This window comes from Chelonoidis abingdonii, chromosome 5 (genome assembly GCF_003597395.2).
Source record: "Chelonoidis abingdonii isolate Lonesome George chromosome 5, CheloAbing_2.0, whole genome shotgun sequence".
NCBI classification, from domain to species: Eukaryota; Metazoa; Chordata; order Testudines; family Testudinidae; genus Chelonoidis; species Chelonoidis abingdonii.
The window spans coordinates 101,310,204-101,328,896 of record NC_133773.1 but is presented as its reverse complement, the minus strand read 5'-3'; the positions used below and the strand labels follow the sequence as shown (position 1 = coordinate 101,328,896).

General features: G+C 45.4%; 2 protein-coding genes across 9 annotated transcripts in view; both read left to right on the top strand.

Moving 5' to 3' along the window:
* The window catches only part of KLHL5 (kelch like family member 5), a 105,900-nt gene extending 103,846 nt beyond the window's left edge, over nt 1–2,054 (top strand). For 3 of the 6 annotated variants that reach the window (XM_075066515.1, XM_075066518.1, XM_075066516.1), the window contains one exon: nt 106–2,054. In XM_075066515.1, the coding sequence (XP_074922616.1) occupies nt 106–162 (57 nt within the window). In that variant the 3' untranslated portion in view covers nt 163–2,054. The remainder of the gene's footprint in view (nt 1–105) is intronic. The other 3 variants (XM_075066514.1, XM_075066519.1, XM_075066513.1) reach the window with 1 other exon arrangement.
* A 7,845-nt stretch (nt 2,055–9,899) lies between these two features.
* Nucleotides 9,900–18,693, top strand: part of WDR19 (WD repeat domain 19) — a 126,144-nt gene continuing 117,350 nt past the window's right edge. For all 3 annotated transcript variants that reach the window (XR_004375114.2, XM_032790709.2, XM_032790700.2), the window contains exons 1-2: nt 9,900–9,961; nt 18,024–18,115. Coding sequence is in view for 2 of the 3 variants with exons in the window: in XM_032790709.2 (XP_032646600.1) it covers nt 9,956–9,961; nt 18,024–18,115 (98 nt within the window). In the remaining variant the exon portion in view is untranslated. The remainder of the gene's footprint in view (nt 9,962–18,023; nt 18,116–18,693) is intronic.

The following is an 18,693-nucleotide window of genomic DNA, read 5'->3' as shown; positions in this document are numbered from 1 at the left end:
TACTGTGGTACGTTATCAGTTTTGAAAATCTGTTTCTTTAATAAAGTTGATTATATTTATTTTATAAACATAGTTCGTCAGTCCTTTTTTTGGTTTTTGTTATAGGTTGCACCATTGTGCCTAGGAAGAGCTGGAGCATGTGTTGTGACTGTAAAACTCTAATTATTTTGTATATGAAGATACTAGTCTCTTCCATAGACTCACTACGTTTTTCTCAAGTGAATTAATATGTTACCAGTAAACAGAGGTACTGTGTGTTTTCTTCAGAGCTAAGTGTTTGATCTTAAGATAGCATACAGGTAAACAATTTTGAATGGACCAATAATAAGCACTTTTTAAAAAAATTACCTTGTTACCATATACATACAAGAACTGTATTTGTAAGGTATTGTACTGAGGCCAGTTGATTGCCAACAAATACACCTCTACCTTGATATAATGCTGTCCTCAGTAGCCAAAAATCTTACCCTGTTATAGGTGAAACCGCGTTATATCGAACTTGCTTTGATCCACTGGAGTGCGCAGCCCCATCCCCTGGAGCACTGCTTTACCACGTTATATTCAAATTTGTGTTATATCAGGTTGCATTATATCAGGGTAGAGGTGTACTTTCTTATTAGAAAATGCTAAGAAACTGAGTGAGTCTATTCTAAAATAATTAAATGTTACAGATTAAGGACCCTGATCTTGCAAACATGCATGAGAGTGACTATTCACAGAAGTAGTCCCACTGATTTCAATGGGCATAAGATGTTGCAGGATCAGGCCCTAGATATTTGATTTGCCTATACTGAAGGTGTTTTGCTGCAGTTATGTACGATATTATTTTTAGTTCAGACAGACAAATCAATGCAAATCAGTTGCAAATGGCAGGCATATTTCTTGCCTTGGAAATGAAGGTATATATTTGGTGACTATATTGCACTTTTTTCACCATAACTGAGGTTTAGCAACCTTTTTATTTAACCAAAGCCTTATTTTAAATAGTCTTTTTATTGTGCTAAGAGAAATCTGCCACTTAATACTTTCTGCAGGAGTTATGCTGCATCCAGTATACTCTGGATTTTTAAAGGTTTTATGTAACATGCAGCATATTTCTTTACTTAATTCCATCTCTCATTATTTACACTTGATTGTAACTACTCTTCGTGAGTTTTTCCTTTTAAAATAAATTTAAGTGAGAGAGATCTGAAGTGTGATTAAAAGTGACCCAGCAGAAGTTAATGAGTGCTTTGGAAACTCCTAAGCATTCCATTACATGAAGGTTAAAAAAGATCTATGATAATTGTTCTAAACTGCATTTAAATTGGGGATTTGCACTAATTTGAAGAGTACAGTTTTATAAGGTGAAATGAAACACTTGTGCTGTTTTTCCTATAATGTTATTTCAACAAATAAAGGTTTCGAGCCTACAAGATGCTAACTGTCCTCAGCTGAGGATGTTCAACATCTTGCATAAGATTAATAGTACTTCAGAGGATCAGACCCAATTAGTTACATTATTTAATATTATAGTGAACTTCCTTTGAGATACTTTATAATTTGCCTTTTTGATTTGATTGTTATAGTTCCTTACACAGAATTGTGTGGACATTCCAAATGTTCTCTGAAAGTTTTGTGAGGGATTTGCTTTTCCTGTGCCTTTTTTCTTATGTTTTCAAACAGTATAATACATGATTATGTTTATTTGTAATGGAAAATGTGAAGATGTGGGCTCACTGAGTGTTTGTGAAAGTAAGTTCTAAATGTCTGATACTCACAATCTTTGTACATTTGTAATGTTTAAATACAAATGTGAATGTTAATGCTAAATTAACTATTTATTGTTTTAAAAGAAATTACTGAGCAGTAAAACTTTGATGAAATCTGTAATGTTTTGATTCATTATTTTATCTTTCAGTGTACACTGGTGATCATTGTTTAGTATAAATTGAATACTGTTAAAATCTTTTAAAGTATGATTTCCATTTGATGGTTTAGTGCCTTATTTTTATGCAATCTGTAATATAAACATTTTATGCTTCGATTAGCACATTTAAAACAGATTTATTTCAGCTGCTTTACGTTATTTTTTTGAAACTCATAATGTTGGACTTCTATTTTTACCAAAAAATCTCCTCTATCTCTATCAAACATTTTTAGTTGTTCTTCATTGTAACTTATCGTCACCATAAACAAAACTCTTAGGCATTCCAAGAGGACCATGCGCTTCATGCCTCCATCTCTTGCACACCACCTTTTTAAATGGGACTATCCTGTTAGCCAAGTGACTTTGGCTTTCATCTGAAGTGTTGGAATGACAAACCTAGGGACTACATTCCTCCTTTTCACAATACAAATATAGCATAGGCCGCAACCGTGCAAGTATATTCACTACCTTGTCAATGCCTATGTGCTTAAATTTTTTGTTGGAGGAATCACCTCTAGGGATGACAGGATAGTTCATGCCCATTCAATCTTTGGTGTCTCTGATGAGACACTAGAGAAGGATGCTAACTACAGCCAGTTGACATTTGTGCTTGCATTAGCCTATATCAAAATCACTAACCACATATACTCTTCCCTTATCCTGTATGGGTAAATTACTCCATAATTGACTGCTCTGAAGTTTCTTGCACCTTTCTCTGAAGCATCGGGTACAGCTGTCATCAGGGATACAGGGCTGGACAGATCATTAGATCAGTTCCGATGTTCTTACATAGCACTATATCTGTGGAACTCATGAAGTGAGGGTAAGGACCCAGGCATTGTCATGTGCTTCCTGGAGATGAAGGCATGGCTCCATAGATGGTGTTGACAGGAGGGCTTTCGTTTCCTCAACCATAAAATGCTGTTCCAGGAAGGAGGACTGCTGGGAAGAGATGATGTCCACCTAACCAACAAGGGGAGAGCATGTGCACCAACTCACCAACCTAGTGAGCAGAGCTTTAAACTAGGTTCAAAGGGAGCAGGTGACAAAAAGTCCACAGGTAGGTGTAAAAAAATTACCTTAACCAAAAACTAAAGGGGGTGGAGGATGGAAAAGTACAACAGGATCATAGGAGCAACAGATAAGATAACAGTGGAGGAATCTGCTCAACATCTTAGATGTGTATTCACAAATGCAAGGAGTATGGGGCATAAACAGGAAGAACTGGAAGTATTAGTCCATAAACTAAAATGTGACTCAGCAGGCATCAAAGAGACTTGGTGAGATAAAACTCATGACTGGAAAATTGGTAGAGGGGTATAGATTGTTCAGAAAGGACAGGCAGGGGAGAAAGGAAGGAGGTATTGTATTATAAATCAAGAATATATGCACTTGGCCTGAAGTCCAAAAGGTGGTGAGAGGCAGACCAGCTGAAAGTTGAGATATGTTGAAAGTTGAAAATAAAAGGGGAAAAAGAAGGGGTCTACTATAGACCACCAGATCAGAAAGAAAAGATGGATAAGATATTTCAAGAACAAATAGATATCCAAAACACAAGACCTTGTAGTCATGGGGCACTTTGTCTGGGTAGTTAATGGATACAATGTCCAGTAAGTTCTTGGAATATATTGGGGGCCATGACTTGTTTCAGAAAGTGGAGGAAGTAACCAGGGGGACAGACATTTTAGACTTGATTCTAATTAACAGGGAGGAGTTGGTTGCAAATCTGAAGGTGGAAGGCAATTTGCAAGTGATCATGAAATAAAAGACTTTATGATTCTAAGAAAAGGAAGGAGTGAGAAAATTGGAATAAGGTCAGTAGATTTCCAAAAGGCAGGCATTTACAAACTTGGAACTGATAAGTAAGGTCCTATAGAAAGGAAATCTAAGGGAGAAAGCAGTTCAGTACAGCTGGCAGTTTCTCAAGGAGACAATATTGAAGGCCCAACAGCAAAGTATTATGATTGTGGAGGATATAGGAAGACTAGTAAGAGGTCAATATGTTGGTATCAGGAGCTCTTTAAGGAAGAAATCCTACAAACAGTGCACACATGGACAAATTGCTATCGATGAATACAAAATAATAGTACAAACAAAGGGACAAAATCAGAAAGCTTTGGCACAAAATGAGTTACATCTAGCAAGGGATATTAAAGGAAGTAAGAAGAGGTTCTATAAATACATAAGGAGCGAGAGAAAGACAAAGGAAAACATAGAGGACCTGTTCACAGTGATGGAGAGGTAATATTGGATGACATCAAGAAGGCTGAGGTATTTAATGCTTATTTGATTTATCTTCACTAAAAAAATTGTGATCAGATGCTTAACATAATATTAACAATGGGGAAGAAACACAAGCCAAAATAGGGAAAGAACTTTTTTTTTATTTACATAAGTTAGATGTGTTCAAGTTGCCAGGGTAAAACAGATTTATCTGGAGTTTGTCCCCCACTGGGAGTTGGGCATCTGAGTGTTAAAGACAGGAACACTTCTTAAGTTGCTTTCAGTTAAGTCTGCAGCTTTGGGGCACATGGTTCAGACCCTGGGTCTGTGTTGGAGCAGACTGACATGTCTGTCTCAACAAGACAGAGTGCTGGAGTCCCAAGCTGGCAGGGAAAGCAGGGGCAGAAGTAGTCTTGGCATATCAGTTGGCAGCCCCAAGGGGATTTCTGTGATCCAATCATCACAGGAGGATAATAGAGTTAGAAGTAATAGCCAACATGGATTTCTTATGAACACATCATGACAAACTATTTCCTTCTTTGACTACTGGCCTAGTGGATGGGGAGAAGCTGTAGACCCGATATATCTTGATTTTAATACAGCTTTTGATAAAGTCTTACATCACATTCTCATAATCCAACTAGGAAAATGTGGTCTAATGAAATTACTATAAAATGGGCGCACAACTGGTTGAAAGACCATACTTGGAATAGTTTTCAATGATTTGCTATCAAACTCGGGGCGAGGAGAGAAGGGACATATCTAGTTGGGGTCATGTAGGGGCCTGTCTTGTTTAGTACTATTCAATATTTTCATTAATGACTTGAATATTGGAGTAGAGAGTATGCTTATAAAACGTGTGGAGGACGGAATGGTGCACTGGAGAGAGGTGATGGATTGATGGCTCTGGTACCTAGAGTCACCTCTGTTCCTGTAGAACAGGAGAGCAGCAGGGCCAGCCAGCCAGCCTCCCATGATTCCCCAATGATGAGCTTCTGTAGATAAATCTCTGATAATTTTCATGACTTTACATTGTGCCTCTTCATATAACCTTGTAGTGGGTCTACTCACGTGTGACCTCTGTTTTCATGAAACTTTGTATCAAAGCCTCACGTAGAAACTTCGCATTGCCCTTGGTATAATGTTATAGCCCCTAAGGATAGAATAAGATAGAAGAAAAATGTCTCTTTGCTAAGAATAGACTAAGATTTCCTCCTACTCCATAATCAATTGCCCTGTTGAATGAATGAGGTGTGAATGAGGAAGGCGTGGAAGACAGGCACCTCCAGACAGCTGCAACAGTTGGAGAGGGGATGGAAGCCAGACCCAAGGACAATAAAACTTGTCAAGTGGGCTCACTTACTTGTAAAACAGTATCATTCTTGTGCCGCTCCCCAAATGTTAGCGCCCCAATGAGTTGTGCCAGCCTGGCCCTGTCTATACCCATTCATTAGTCTAGTGCTAGCATTGTGCACTACCCTCCTGAAACGTTAGTTTGGAATTAAAGTTTGGCCTTTATTTACTAAGCATGCTCTGAAGACAGCATGCTCAACATTTCTCTGCCTAATGCAGGTGCAGCACTGAAATGCTCAGAGTGGAATCATGTTCAGTATTTTACAGATAAAAGAATGATTACTAAGGCACAATATCTTGAGGATTAGTGCAAGAAATGTGAGTTATGAGTGCTCAGAAGAACTCAATCATCTCCAGCTATTGCTTTTGTCCATTCTGGCTGCATCCTGGCTTCTTTCCAGAGCTGCTGAAGTGTAGATAGCTTTGGAACAGCAATGATTTCAAACCTGTTAGGACTAGATTCACAAGTGAGATTTACCCCTTGTGCTGTTCAGGCAATACAAATGGGCAGAATTTTAGCAGCAAGTAGCCCATAGGAAATTCCCTTTATATAAGGGGAAGTACTCACTGCTGTGAAGCTGGAGCTGGCCAGTTGCCTTCTCCATTAATGCTCCAGAACAGATGGATGGAGGGGAGCGTTGCCTATCTCTGCTATGTCTGTACTTTATTGATGTGAGCTCTCCATCCAAAAGAGGTCACGTGACCCTCCCCAGCAGTATGTTTCAGGTGCCCAGGGCAGCCAGAAGCGAGATAAATCACTATGGGGTGGGGGCTAGGGGTGCTCCAGGCACCAGCACGCCAAGCGCGTGCTTAGGGCGGCAAGCTGCGGGGGCACTTTGCTGGTTGCTGCAAGGGTGGCAGGCAGGTTGCCTTTGGCGGCATGCCTGCAGAGGGTCCACTGGTCCCACAGCTTCAGCGGACCTCCCGCAGGCGTGCTGCCCAATCCGCAGGACCAGGGACCTCCCGCAGGCAAGCCGCCGAAGGCAGCCTGCCTGCCGTGCTTGGGGCGGTAAAATACCTAGAGCCATCCCTGGTGGGGGCGCAAATGGGGAAGACACTGCTGGTGGCTCCTACCCTGTGCTGGGCTCAGCTGCTAGTCCTGGAGGATGGGACTTCCTCTTCCCCAGCATGGCATCCAAGTCTGGGTCAGACCCACCCCCAGGTTTTCCCCCTGGCTGTAGGAAGCTCTGCAAACTCCGCGCCCTCCCCACCCCCCCACCCCCCGCCCAGCACTTTCTGTGCCCATTGCTCCACAGGGGGAGGGATCACTATACAGAGAGCTGTTCTCTCTTCCATCCAGACTCCCTCATAACCAGATCCGCCTGCCAAGCCTCATCCCCCACATCCGGAACCTCCCTGACATGCCCCACTCTCCTGCACCTGGCCCATCCCGATGAGCCACTTGCACCCAGATCCCCACTCTACTGAGCCCCAACCAGCTGCACCTGGATCCCAGTCCCACTGAACCCTACTCCCCAGCATCTGGACTCCCCACACCCAGACCCCCCTGCTGAGCTCTATCCCCCACACACACTCCCGCCCTGCTGAGCACCAGCCATCTTCACTGGACTCCCCCTGCAGACCCCCATTACTGTTGCACCCAGAACCCCCCAACAAGCCCCTGTGCATCCAGGTCCCCCCCACACCCAGATCCCCCACTGAGTGGCCTGCACCCAGATTGCCCCACCAGAACGCTCTCAATCCATATCTGGACCCCCCCACACACACACACAGCCCCTCCACACACACATCCTGCTGGGCTGAGCCTGCCTGCCCACACCTGCTATAGTTAGATGGGCAGGGTTCTGGGATATTTCTGGGGCAGGCCTGGTTCTTCTTCGAGTGCTTGCTCATATCCATTCCAGTAGGTGTACGTGCCGCGCGTGCACGTTCGTCGGAGAACTTTTACCCTAGCAACTCCTGTGGGCTGGCAGGTCGCCCCCTAGAGTGGCGCCGCCATGGCGGGTGATATATACCCCTGCCGGCCCAGTCCAGGGATGATGCGGCCTTCGGCTCTGCTGTGTTGCGCACTGTGACTCTCACTCCGACCCCCGCCTAGGTAAGGCTTGGGAATCACTACTGGAATGGATATGAGCAAGCACTCGAAGAAGAAAACACGGTTACTCACCTTTGTAACTGTGTTTCTTCGAGATGTGTTGCTCATATCCATTCCACATCCGCCCTCCTTCCCCACTGTCGGAGTAGCCAGCAAGAAGGAACTGAGGAGCGGGCGGGCTGGCAGGGGTATATATCACCCGCCATGGCGGCGCCACTCTAGGGGCGACCTGCAGCCCACTTGGAGTTACAAAGGTGAGTAACTGTGTTTTTTGTGCCGTGTCAAGGTTGGATGCAGCCTCACTGCTGAGTCCGTATCCTGGGCAGGATGAGGAGCTGGACCATGATCATCGACCTCTGTGCAGCCAGTGACTTGTGCTTCCCAGTGCCATGCTGGACCCTCCACATTTATCTGAAAAATAAATTTTCAGCATTTTAAAATATTATGCACAGAACTTTTAATTTTTTGGAACAGAATGCCCACGGGAGTAAGGAGGGATAAGGAGTTAGTTGATCAGGACTGCACAGAGGTTTTAGGGGGTCTAGGCCAAAATCTGAAACTAAAATGACTGTCTCCCAACAATTTAACACCAAAGGAAAGCTGAAGTGAGAGGTGGCGTGAGAATGAGCTTAGACTGCATTCAGCCCAAACCACAGGCTTGACTCCTGTCCCAGGACCATACGTGTAGTTTGACTTCTATATTTGGGTAGGCAGCTCCACTCAGGCCAATGGGGCTGCATGGGGGGCAAATTCTGCACCTGCCTGATGTTTGCAGTTGGGGCGACACTACCTCCCTGACCTCCCCCCAAACTACACCCATGCTGGGGGTGGACCTGGCTCCCCACTTTGGCTGTTGTGACTGGGCAAACAGGAGGGGTGTGTGTGAATGCAGCACCGCTCAGGTTTGGGGGGGCCTCTCTTGCCCCCCTAGCCCTGCAGCTGCCAAAGGAGGATAAGTCACACACCAGGAGCAGTGTGGAGCGTAAAACCAAATAATTGTTTACATTCTCTGTTCCTGCTTCAACCTGAAGAAGTTGTACAAGGCTATGTCTACACTATGGGCCTTACAGCAGCACAGCTGTATGCTACACTTGTGCTGCTGTAAGGTCTCCCATGTAGCTGCTCTTTGCCTGCAGGAGAGCATATATGTCATGCTAACAGGTGGCTGGGCTGCCATGCTCAGCACAAAATGTGCTTGGCTTTCAAGCAGACATGTCACACCCATGGAAAAAAATGCAGAAATATTAGGCTTTTTATTTAATTGGCTTCCGAGTTGCTTTTTTGGCTTGTATCTTGCTGCCTTTTTTTTTTTTTTTAAATCAGTACCCGGCAAGGGGGAACAAGCAGGGGCACGGCAGGGGAGAGAGTCAAGGGTGCACAGTGGGCCCACTAAAGTCCTAGGCTGCTGGCCAAGGGGATCTAGTCACATAGGGTGTCGGGGTTCTTAGCAAATTGGCTTGTTTTGGCCTCATTTTGAAATGGGATTAGCTTGCTTTAGTGTGAACATCCCGGTGCTTATTTACCACGTGAAAGTTAGCAACTGTGCTTTAAGGCAAGCACAATCACGTCCAGGAGGCAGTAAACAGCAAGAGCGGCAGCCCTAGATCTCGTACTGCCAGCAACTCTTGCTGCAACTGTAACCCTCTGCCACCCCTGCTGCGATCTCTCTGGTTTACACTGTAAGCGCCTCAGGGCTGTGGCTTGCCAATGGCATTTGTAATGTGACAGGCACCCCGGGCCTGCAGGAACAAACGCTGGGGGGAAAGCAGCGGAGGCCGAGGGTGGGGAGCGAGCGGGGCAGAGCATCCGCCCCACGAGCCTGCCCCCCTCTCACGCAGGCTGAGGCCACTGGCTTGTAGGGTGGCCCCGTTACCCTAGAGAAGCGCTGCTGCCCCTGCGGCTCCAGGAACGCGCCACTGAGGCTGGGATCAGCTCCCAGGCCCCACACCAAGGTCGGTGGGGCCCCACAAGCCCGACTCGGCCGCTGCCTCCGACAGCCACGGAGACATTCCCGGAAAGCGGCCGCTGACAAGCCAGGCTCCAACAGCCCGGCACAGTCCCCCTGCTAGCGTGACGGGCGTGGGCGTTGCTGCAGGAGGGCACGGACAGGGGCTCCAGCCTGAGTCCTGCTGTTCCGTCAACTTTCCACCTCCCCCCCGGCTCGCTCTTACTTAGTGCGCGGGGCGGGCTCGGAAGCCGCTGGCGGCTGCTGTGCTTAGATCGGATTCTGTGCTTAGATCCGCCTCCTCGCTATGATTGGTCGTGGCGCCAAAGGCTCTTCCCTTGGCCCCCACCCCCAAGATCTCCTAGGTGACAGGGACGCTGTTAGCCGGAGGGGCCGGGCTCCCCCCCTGCCCGCGGAGTGGCAGCGCATGCGCACATGAAACATTGACTCGGGAGGCCCTGGCGAGAAGATGAAGGTAAAGTTAAAAAATGCCGTTATTGGGGCGGGGGTGGGGCTCACTGGGGACCGGGCGCCCTCCAGCTCCGTGAGCTGCTCTGGCGTGGGGGCAGTAGGCGGTTGAGGGGCCTGGTGATCAGACAGCCCGGCCGGGGGCCTACCCCAGCGGGGGCTGCGGCGCGTGGGAGGCAGAGCGGGGTGACCCGGAGCAGACGTGGGAGTGGGGCGGACACGCTGACGTGCCCTGCCCTGGAGGGCAGCGGTGAGCCGAGGGGCAGGGGCTGCTGCAGAGCAGTGGGAGAGGGAGAGTCGCTGGGCGGGGTGAGCGGTAAAGGGGGCTGGTGGGGCTCCATCCTGCAGGGGGCAGCAGGGAATGGCGGCTCGCTCCGCTGTGTGGGACGTTGGGGAACGGCCTGGGAGGGAGCGCAAGAGCGGCGTTTCGGCCCCGAATCCGGGCCTCTCCCACGGGAAGAGACGCTGCAGAGGAAGCTGCAAGAAACCCTGACGTGAGCAGTGAGAGAATAACCTGCCCAACGGCGGGGAATCTTCTTCCTGAACCCCAGCTGTATAGGTCTAGCCTCTGCCCTGTAGCATGAGGGTATTTATCACTTCCAGACCTGGCCGGAGGGTTGTAGGGTTGTTTTTAGTCTTATCTGGTATAACTGGACGCTCTCAGTAGTCAAATAAATGCCCAGTCCTGCTGAGTGCTGGGACCCAGTGACATCCTGCAGTAATGAATTCCACAGACTGATTTCCTGACTCCATTTCAGTGAAGGTTTGCGTGTTGCTGTGTTGAGAAAGGGTAAATAAGGATGCCAAATCTCTTATGTATATTCTAGATTATGATTGTGTATTGGTTGATTTAAAGTTGGCTGCTCGCATGACCGAAGGCTGAAAGATCACAAAGGCCTGGAATTTGCCCACAACCCCACTAATATTTTTCCCTTACTAGTTTTTTAAAATGTGGCTTATTTAATTAACCTTCCATGTCAGTGTTTGTTCTAGCAGCAGAATATATGATATATAGACATCAGCTGTGTTGTAGAGCTTGTTTTTAATTTTTTTTAAACTAGAATTCAAATGTAGTGCATAGATAGCCTTACCAATAAGGTTATGCAATGTTTTAGTCTCGGGTATTTTTAGTAAAAGTCATGGACAGGTCACAGGCAGTAAACAAAAATTCACAGCCTCTGACCTGTCCATGACTCGTAACTCCTGACTAAATCTTGGGGAGGGGAGGGTTGGCGAGGCTGGCAGGCTCCCCATCCGGCTCCAACTGGTATGTCCCTGCAGCTCCTAGGGGCAGGGAATGCCAGGCGGCTCCGTGTGCTGCCCCTGCCATTGGCTGGGAACCGCAGCCAATGGGAGCTGCAGGGGCATCATCTGTGGGTGCGGGCAGTGCATGGAGCCATCTAGCCCTTCCATCTAGGAACTGCAGGGACATGCCAGCCACTTCCAAGGAGCGCTCCCTCCCCTCCCCAAAGTAAGTGCCGCCCCAAGCCCTGAGGCCCCGCCCACACCCAAACTGCCCCAGCAGCGGCTGGTGAAGCTGGCTCCGGGGCTGCCTGATCTGCTCAGGCAGCCCCAGAGCCAGCTGCACCGGCCACTGCAAAAGTCACAAAATCTGTGACTTCTGAGAGAGACGCAACTTTACTTATTGGTTATCTTAGAACAAGTCTGGTCTGTCTTATCTAGATGCCTTAGATACTTGGTCTCCATCACTAAAGTATCTGAGCACCTCACCATCTCAAGTGTATTTATTCTCTCAACAGCCATGTGAAGTAGGTTATACTGTTATTTTCATTTTACAGATGGAAAATTGAGGCAGAGAGGCTTAGGGAACAGCTACACTTGCATAGTTACAGCACTGGCAGTTAGAGTGTTGGTCAGAAAGCACAAAAGGAAAACCAGTGTTGTTTGTGCATACTGACAGCTGCCTGCGCATAAGTGTGTTCACACTTGCGGCATTTGCAGCGCTATTCAAAGTGATGCATTCTGGGCAGCTATCCCACAGTGCACCTCTTTCTCTTTTGCCACTAAGACTTGTGGAAAGGCGGAGAGGGTCGCGGGTCATCCTGGGTCCAGTCCAAATGCCCCATGATGCATTGCTTTGCATCCTATCAGTCCCTGTGCTTCTGTCTGCATTTGGTTTGTGTACTTCGCACCCTGCCTCTTAAGGGCTGCAGGAATGGATCCCGAACTGCTGACCGGTATGCTGCTCTCTCTGACCAATATGTCACAAGTGGCAGTGGAGTTATTCCTTAAACTACAAAGGCAAGAGAAGTGCGACATTGATCTTGTCACACGTAGTAGCTATGACACGAGATTGCTTGTGGCAGTCATGGAGGTGCTGATCACAGTGGAATGCCACTTTTGGGCTTGAGAAACAAGCACTGAGTAATGGGATCACATCATGATGCATGTCGGGGATGATGAGCAGGGGCTGCAGAACTTTCGGATGAGGAAAGCCACATTCATGGGACTATGTGATGAGCTCTCCCCAGCCCTGCAGCACAAGGACTTGAGAATAAGAGCTGCCCTCTCACGGGAGAAGCGAGTGGTGATTGCTCTGTGGAAGCTGGCTACTCCAGATTGCTACCGATTGGTTGCTAACCAGTTCAGAGTGGGAAAGTTGACCGTTGGAGTCATGTTGATGGAAATGTGCAGGGCCATTAATAGCATCCTGCTCCAAAAGACTGTGACTCTGGACAATGTGCATGACATTGTGGATGGCTTTCCACAAATGGGCTTCCCTAACTGCAGAGGGGTGATAGATGGCACACACATTCCAATTCTGGCACCAGGCCACCTACCACTGAGTACATTAATTGGAAGGGGTATTTCTAAATGGTTCTCCAGATGCTTGTGGATCACCATGGATATTTCACACACATTAACGCAGGCTGCTCTGGAAGGTCCATGATGCATGCATCTTTCGCAACACTGGACTGTTCAAGAAGCTGCAAGCAGGGACTTTCTTCTCGGACGAGAAGATCACTGTGGGAGAAGTTGAAATGCCCATTGTCGTGCAGTGCTGGTAATGCTAGGAGGTGATTGGTGCACAAGATGCAAGAAGGGGCCTTAACATAATTGTATGTTGCTTTGCAGTGCTCTTTTTGCTTTCACTTAATACGGGATGGCCAACCTGAGCCTGAGAAGGAGCCAGAATTTACCAGGGTAGATTGCCAAAGAGCCACAGTAATATGTACTGATTGTGTGACTTAATAGAGTAAAGATTGCTCTCAAACACACAATTCTTTTATTAAAAGATGACAACCAGAGGAGAGAGTCAAAATGGAAAAAATTCATCAACAGGGAGGAGGAATGGGGGAGGAGAATGTCTCAAGAAGAGAAGGGGTACCAGGACAGCTACAGATTTGTGTAACTAAGGGATCATACCCAACCTTCTTCTTTGGAGTACAATGCAGCGGGTGCTGTACTTCAGCAGGGCCAATCTGCAGAGGGATGAGTGTTGAGTGCAGTGGGTAAGGGGAGTCCCCAGTGCTGGACTGTGAGGAGGGAAGAGTGGAATGCTGCAGAGAGTGGAGCCAGGAGGTTGATAAGTGTGTGTTGGCGGTGTGTGTGCGTGGGGGGGGAGGAGGAATGCATGGGAAAGAGTTTTGCGATAGCGGCTGCAGGGGAGGGCGGGCGTGGAGCTGCTCAGTTTGAGAAGTTAGTATCACCTGAAGCGTGTCCACTTGGCACTCCATAACATTTAAGAGTTACTCCGTGGCTTCTTTTTGGTGTGCTGTGTTCTCCTTTTGGTCCTCTTCTCGGTGTCCCACCACTCCTTCAATTCCTTATTCTCGGCGGCGGAGTGCATCATAACCTCATGGAGAAAGTCCTCCTTAGTTCTTCGGGGCTGCTTTCTAATTCTGTGCAGCCTTTCTGCCGCCGATAACAAAGAGGTAGGCTGGGCTCCCAAGATCATCTCTGTGAAGTTTAAATGCAACATTTTACAGAAGCAGTATTGTTTGCAACACAGACAGCACTGACTCCGTGCTTTAAAACACAGCCAGTACTCTCACACCTGTCGCTAACTGGCTGACCCCAAGCAAGCACACATGAACTACAAGACTCCCAAAATGGTGAGTAGCTGCAGGGGCAGAGTAAATCACTCTTCTCGGACCCCGCTGTACACTGGGCACATTTCTCTTGAGTAGAGCCAGCACTGTAGGGGGGGCCTGTTAATCATTCCTGTCCTCACACTTTCCACAGGAAGATATCTTGCTGATGAGGGTGAGCAGGGAATCAAGGGAGGATCTTCTCCAAGGCTGTGGCTTCCACCCTGACCCCTATGCAGCTCGCGTGTATGCAGCAGTGGTCCCTATTCCCCCCACCCCCTTCGATGGTAAAGTGGTATGGAAAAGTTACTGTTAATGAAGCAAGAAACAAAGCAGCTCTGCCGAGGAACCTGCAGCAGTGGATTGCCCACTATCTCCACAGGAGTTTCCTGGAGATCTCTGAGGGAGATTCCCGTGAAGTGAGGGAGTCTATTAACAGCCTGTCCTGCCGCTCAGACTAGGCATGTGGTGTGGAACAAGTCTGCTTTCTCCAACCCTGTGTTCTCTCTGCTTCAGCAATTCCAAAAATGAGATCCGCTTACTAGGGGCCTCCTCTCCTGTATGCACTTCACCAAGATCTAACTGCTGTGATTGGCTAGGCTCCTCTGGGGTAGAAAAGAGCTCCTGACTGCATGAGTCTCTGGCCTCCAAGTCATCCTCTGCCTCTGGGTCCCCATCCTCCTCTTCGTCCAAGTTTTCCTTCAGGCTCGGTCCACTCTTGACTGGCACGCGAGCCAACAAAGTATCCACAGGAGCCTTTGCAGTGGAGGTGGGGTCGCCACTGAGTATCGTGTCCAGCTCTTTGTAGAACTGGCAGCTTGTGGATGCAGCACGGGAGCAGCAGTTTGCCTCCTGTGCCTTGTTGTAGGCGTTCCGCAGCTCCTTCACTTTTACCCTACACTAGAATGTGTCCCAGTCATGGCCCCTTTCTATCATGCATTGCTAAATCTGTCTGTAGCTATCATAATTCCTACGGCTGGAGCACAGCTGGGACTATACAACCTCCTCTCCCCAAATGCTGATGAGGTTCAGCAGCTCAACATTGCTCCAAGCAGGGGATTGCCTGGTGCATGGAGCAGGCATGGGCACCTGGAAAGATGCCCTGAGGCCACTGCACGCATCACCAAGCAAACAGGAAGGGGACTTTCAAATTTGCAAAGGAATGTCTGGGATGGGGATGACGGTTGGTCACCTGAGGGCAGGGCATTAGAGTTCAAACCAATGACCAGAAAAGGTGAGAACAGGCATTGTAGGACATCTCCCAGAGGCCAGTCGCAGCGCTGTAATCACCACGGTGTTTACACTTGCATTGCAGCGCCATAACCCCGGCGCAGAAAGCTCTACACCTCTCATTGGGGTGTTTGGGGTATTTTTAGAGCGCTACAACTGCGCAGTTTCTGCGCATTATGTGGCTTTGCAGCATGTACACCTTGGGAGTTACAACGCAGAAAGCTTTTTTACTGTGCAGAAACTTGCCAGTGTAGACATTGACTTGCCCAAGGTCACAAAGGAAGTCATACCTGTCCATTTTTTTGAAAGAATGAACTTCAGATGGGAAACTTCCACGTGCCACACACAGTGTTGCCAGCCTCAAGTGTTCAAAGCTGAGATCTTCTAAAATGATAAATTTTGGGTTGTTTTTCTTTACCTTTTGATTTCTAAGCCTGTAGGGTGCACTTGCTTCATAGTTTCAAGTTTCGTAGCTGTTTTTTTTTCCTCTTCCAAACACAATGACTACAAACCAGGATGGATTGATGTAAATGAAGGTGATTTAAGCAAAAAGCCTCTATTTAAATCATCGATTTTAAATAACTTTTCCATTTGTACTTCAGTTATTTTCTAAAGAAAGGTACATTTTCATTGGTTGATATAACCATTCAAACATGTTGATTTACAACTAAATAGCGCCTTTACAGTAAATTTGGTACATCTGTTTGCTACCTAGCGGGGTACACTATGACTATACTATAAATTGTATAGCTTAATGCTTTCAGGTTCTTAATTGTACGTTTTTTAGTATGTTAGAAAATGATTGAAGATATATTATTTATTTACTAGATAACTAACTTTTTGCTCATGATTTTTGTCAAGCTGCATTAGGATGATAACGAACTTAAACATATGAAACTGCATATATGTTTATTTTCATTAAACAAAACTGCATTTAAATTAAATGTTTTGGATACATAAACTTCTCATCAACACGTTTCATATTTACAACTAAGTGATTTATTAAATAGAGGGATTAACTGTACTCAGTGATTTAAACTGATTATTTCAGGTCAGCCTGGGAAAATTTTCAAATATGCCTAAGTGAAAGTGACTGGAGTGTGTGTTCCTAGTCACCTGTCTCTTGAAAATGAGAGTCTCCTGTATTACTTAGGCTGACCTATTGTGCCATATTTATAAAGCCTGACATCAAAAGTTAGATGCTTTCCCCCAATTCTGTCTTTATATCAGTGATACTCAGACCTCAGTGATTCAGGAGCCAAATTAGTAATCAGCATTACCTAAAAGAGCCACAGTACTGTGAATTCATTTTTTCATTTAATATATATTATTCTCACAGCAAAATGATTGACCAAGTATTTTATCAACTTCACTTGGTTACTAACATGGTAAAAACATCCTGATTGTTTAATAACTTAGAATGGTTGATATACGTGTACCTTGATATAACGCTGTCCTTGGGAGCCAAAAAATCTTACCGCATTATAGGTGAAACAGTGTTATATTGAACTTGCTTTGATCCACCGGAGTGTACAGCCCTGCCCCCGCCCCCCGGAGCACTGCTTTACCGTGTTATATTCAAATTTGTGTTATATCGGGTGACGTTATATCGAGGTAGCAGTGTAATTAAATCACACAGTGTTTTAATATCATGCTGCAAAGAGCTGCAGGAGATGCATTAAAAAGTCACTGCTTTTCTATATAAAGAAGCCTTTAACTCAGAGTTTTTGACAGCCTCATTGATTCAGTATAGTTATTTTTATTTAAATGTTTTAAGAGTTTACAATTATTTTAGCCTTTAATATATTTTTATTAAATTAAGATTTCATTATAAACAGGTTTTATTTATAAAAAGAAAAACTTATAATTTTTCTAATTTTAAATAAAATTAAAAATCCAGTTTTAAATAAAATATCCAATTTAAATAAGAAAAGCCCATTTTTTTTAATTTTTGTTTTTTGGAGAAAATCTTAGATTTTTATACACTGTACTAGAAACTTACTTTTTTTAAATGAAAGCTGAGCTGCTTATGCAGTCTCTTAAGTCAAGCAACTATGACTTTAAGAAAATTACCAAATATTGTGAGACTTAGAATATCGAGGTTGGAAGGGACCTCAGGAGGTCATCTAGTCCAACCTTCTGCTCAAAGCAGGCCCAGTCCTCAGACAGATTTTTTGCCCCAGTTCCCTAAATGGCCCCCTTAAGGATTGAACTCACAACCCTGGGTTTAGCAGGCCAATGCTCAAACCACTGAGCGGACTTGTGATAGAATCACAGGAGTTGGCAACACTATCAATATCGCTAAAGAATAAAGTTGTGTGGGTTTATAAATAATCTTCAGATTTTAACACATGCAAGGTGTGAAAAGAAAAGCTAATTTTATTTTACAGTTCAGTTACTTGGTTTAGTTTTGTATTTTTACTTCTCTTACCTATGTAGCAACAATCAAAAGTGCTATCTTTGCAAAAGTCTGAATTCTCTAACTTAAAATTTTAAAAAATTGCTAATACAAATGAAAGTATATTTGTACTATTTTCATCTTAGGTTTTCAAGGTTGAACTTTTTCAACACCAGATCTGAAGTGTCTGTAATGAAAATTCACTTTCGCATGTTTAACAAAAGGCCTGCCACAGAATTCTGTCTCTTTTATACATTGTCTATCCTATAGTCTATCTTTCTTTCTTTGTACTGAATGTTAGTTATATTTACTAATATGCACTAGGCAGGTTTAATGTTCTCCATTGCTTGCCATTTTTAAGTTAGTAATTCCCTTCTTTCTTCCCTCAGCGAGTATTTACTCTATTAGAAAAGACTTTGCTTGGTTCCCCCGTGCAGTTCATCTGGCAGAAAACTTTAGGAAACTTCCTTGCTGTGACAGGGTAAGATAAGAAGAATTTAAATATTATTAATATGTATGTAGAGGTAATTGAGTTATTTTTACCATTTTGTTAATGTTATATATTCACTATCACAGTATATGTCACAGTTCCTGAGGTAACTTGCATCTCTGACCCCTTTTTGGCCTTCTTGAGGGCATCCCACTTAGGTCTCAGGCTTCCCAGCTGTCACCATAGAGTCCTGCAACTCTCCACGTCTAGACCAGGGAGTTAGGCTGCAATTCTTTCTGTAATTCACTGTGATTACCACAGTAGATCTGACTTCAGTTCAGCACCTATGGTCCTATTCTTTCAAGGGCAATGACACGGTTAATTAGTGACCAACCAGCCAATGATAGGGTTAACCATTGACCAGCTGCACTTTTATAGTTTTCATTTCTTTGTTTGTCAAGTTGTCTGAAGTAGGTCAAACTAGTATAGATAGATTTGGCAGAATTCAATTTTTTATTTTTTTTTGCAATTTAGGCAACTAATATGTATTTTTCATTTTAAGATTTTTGTTTGATTTTTAACAATTTTAATTTTTACAATCCCTGGAAATTAAGGGGGAGGGTTGTGTT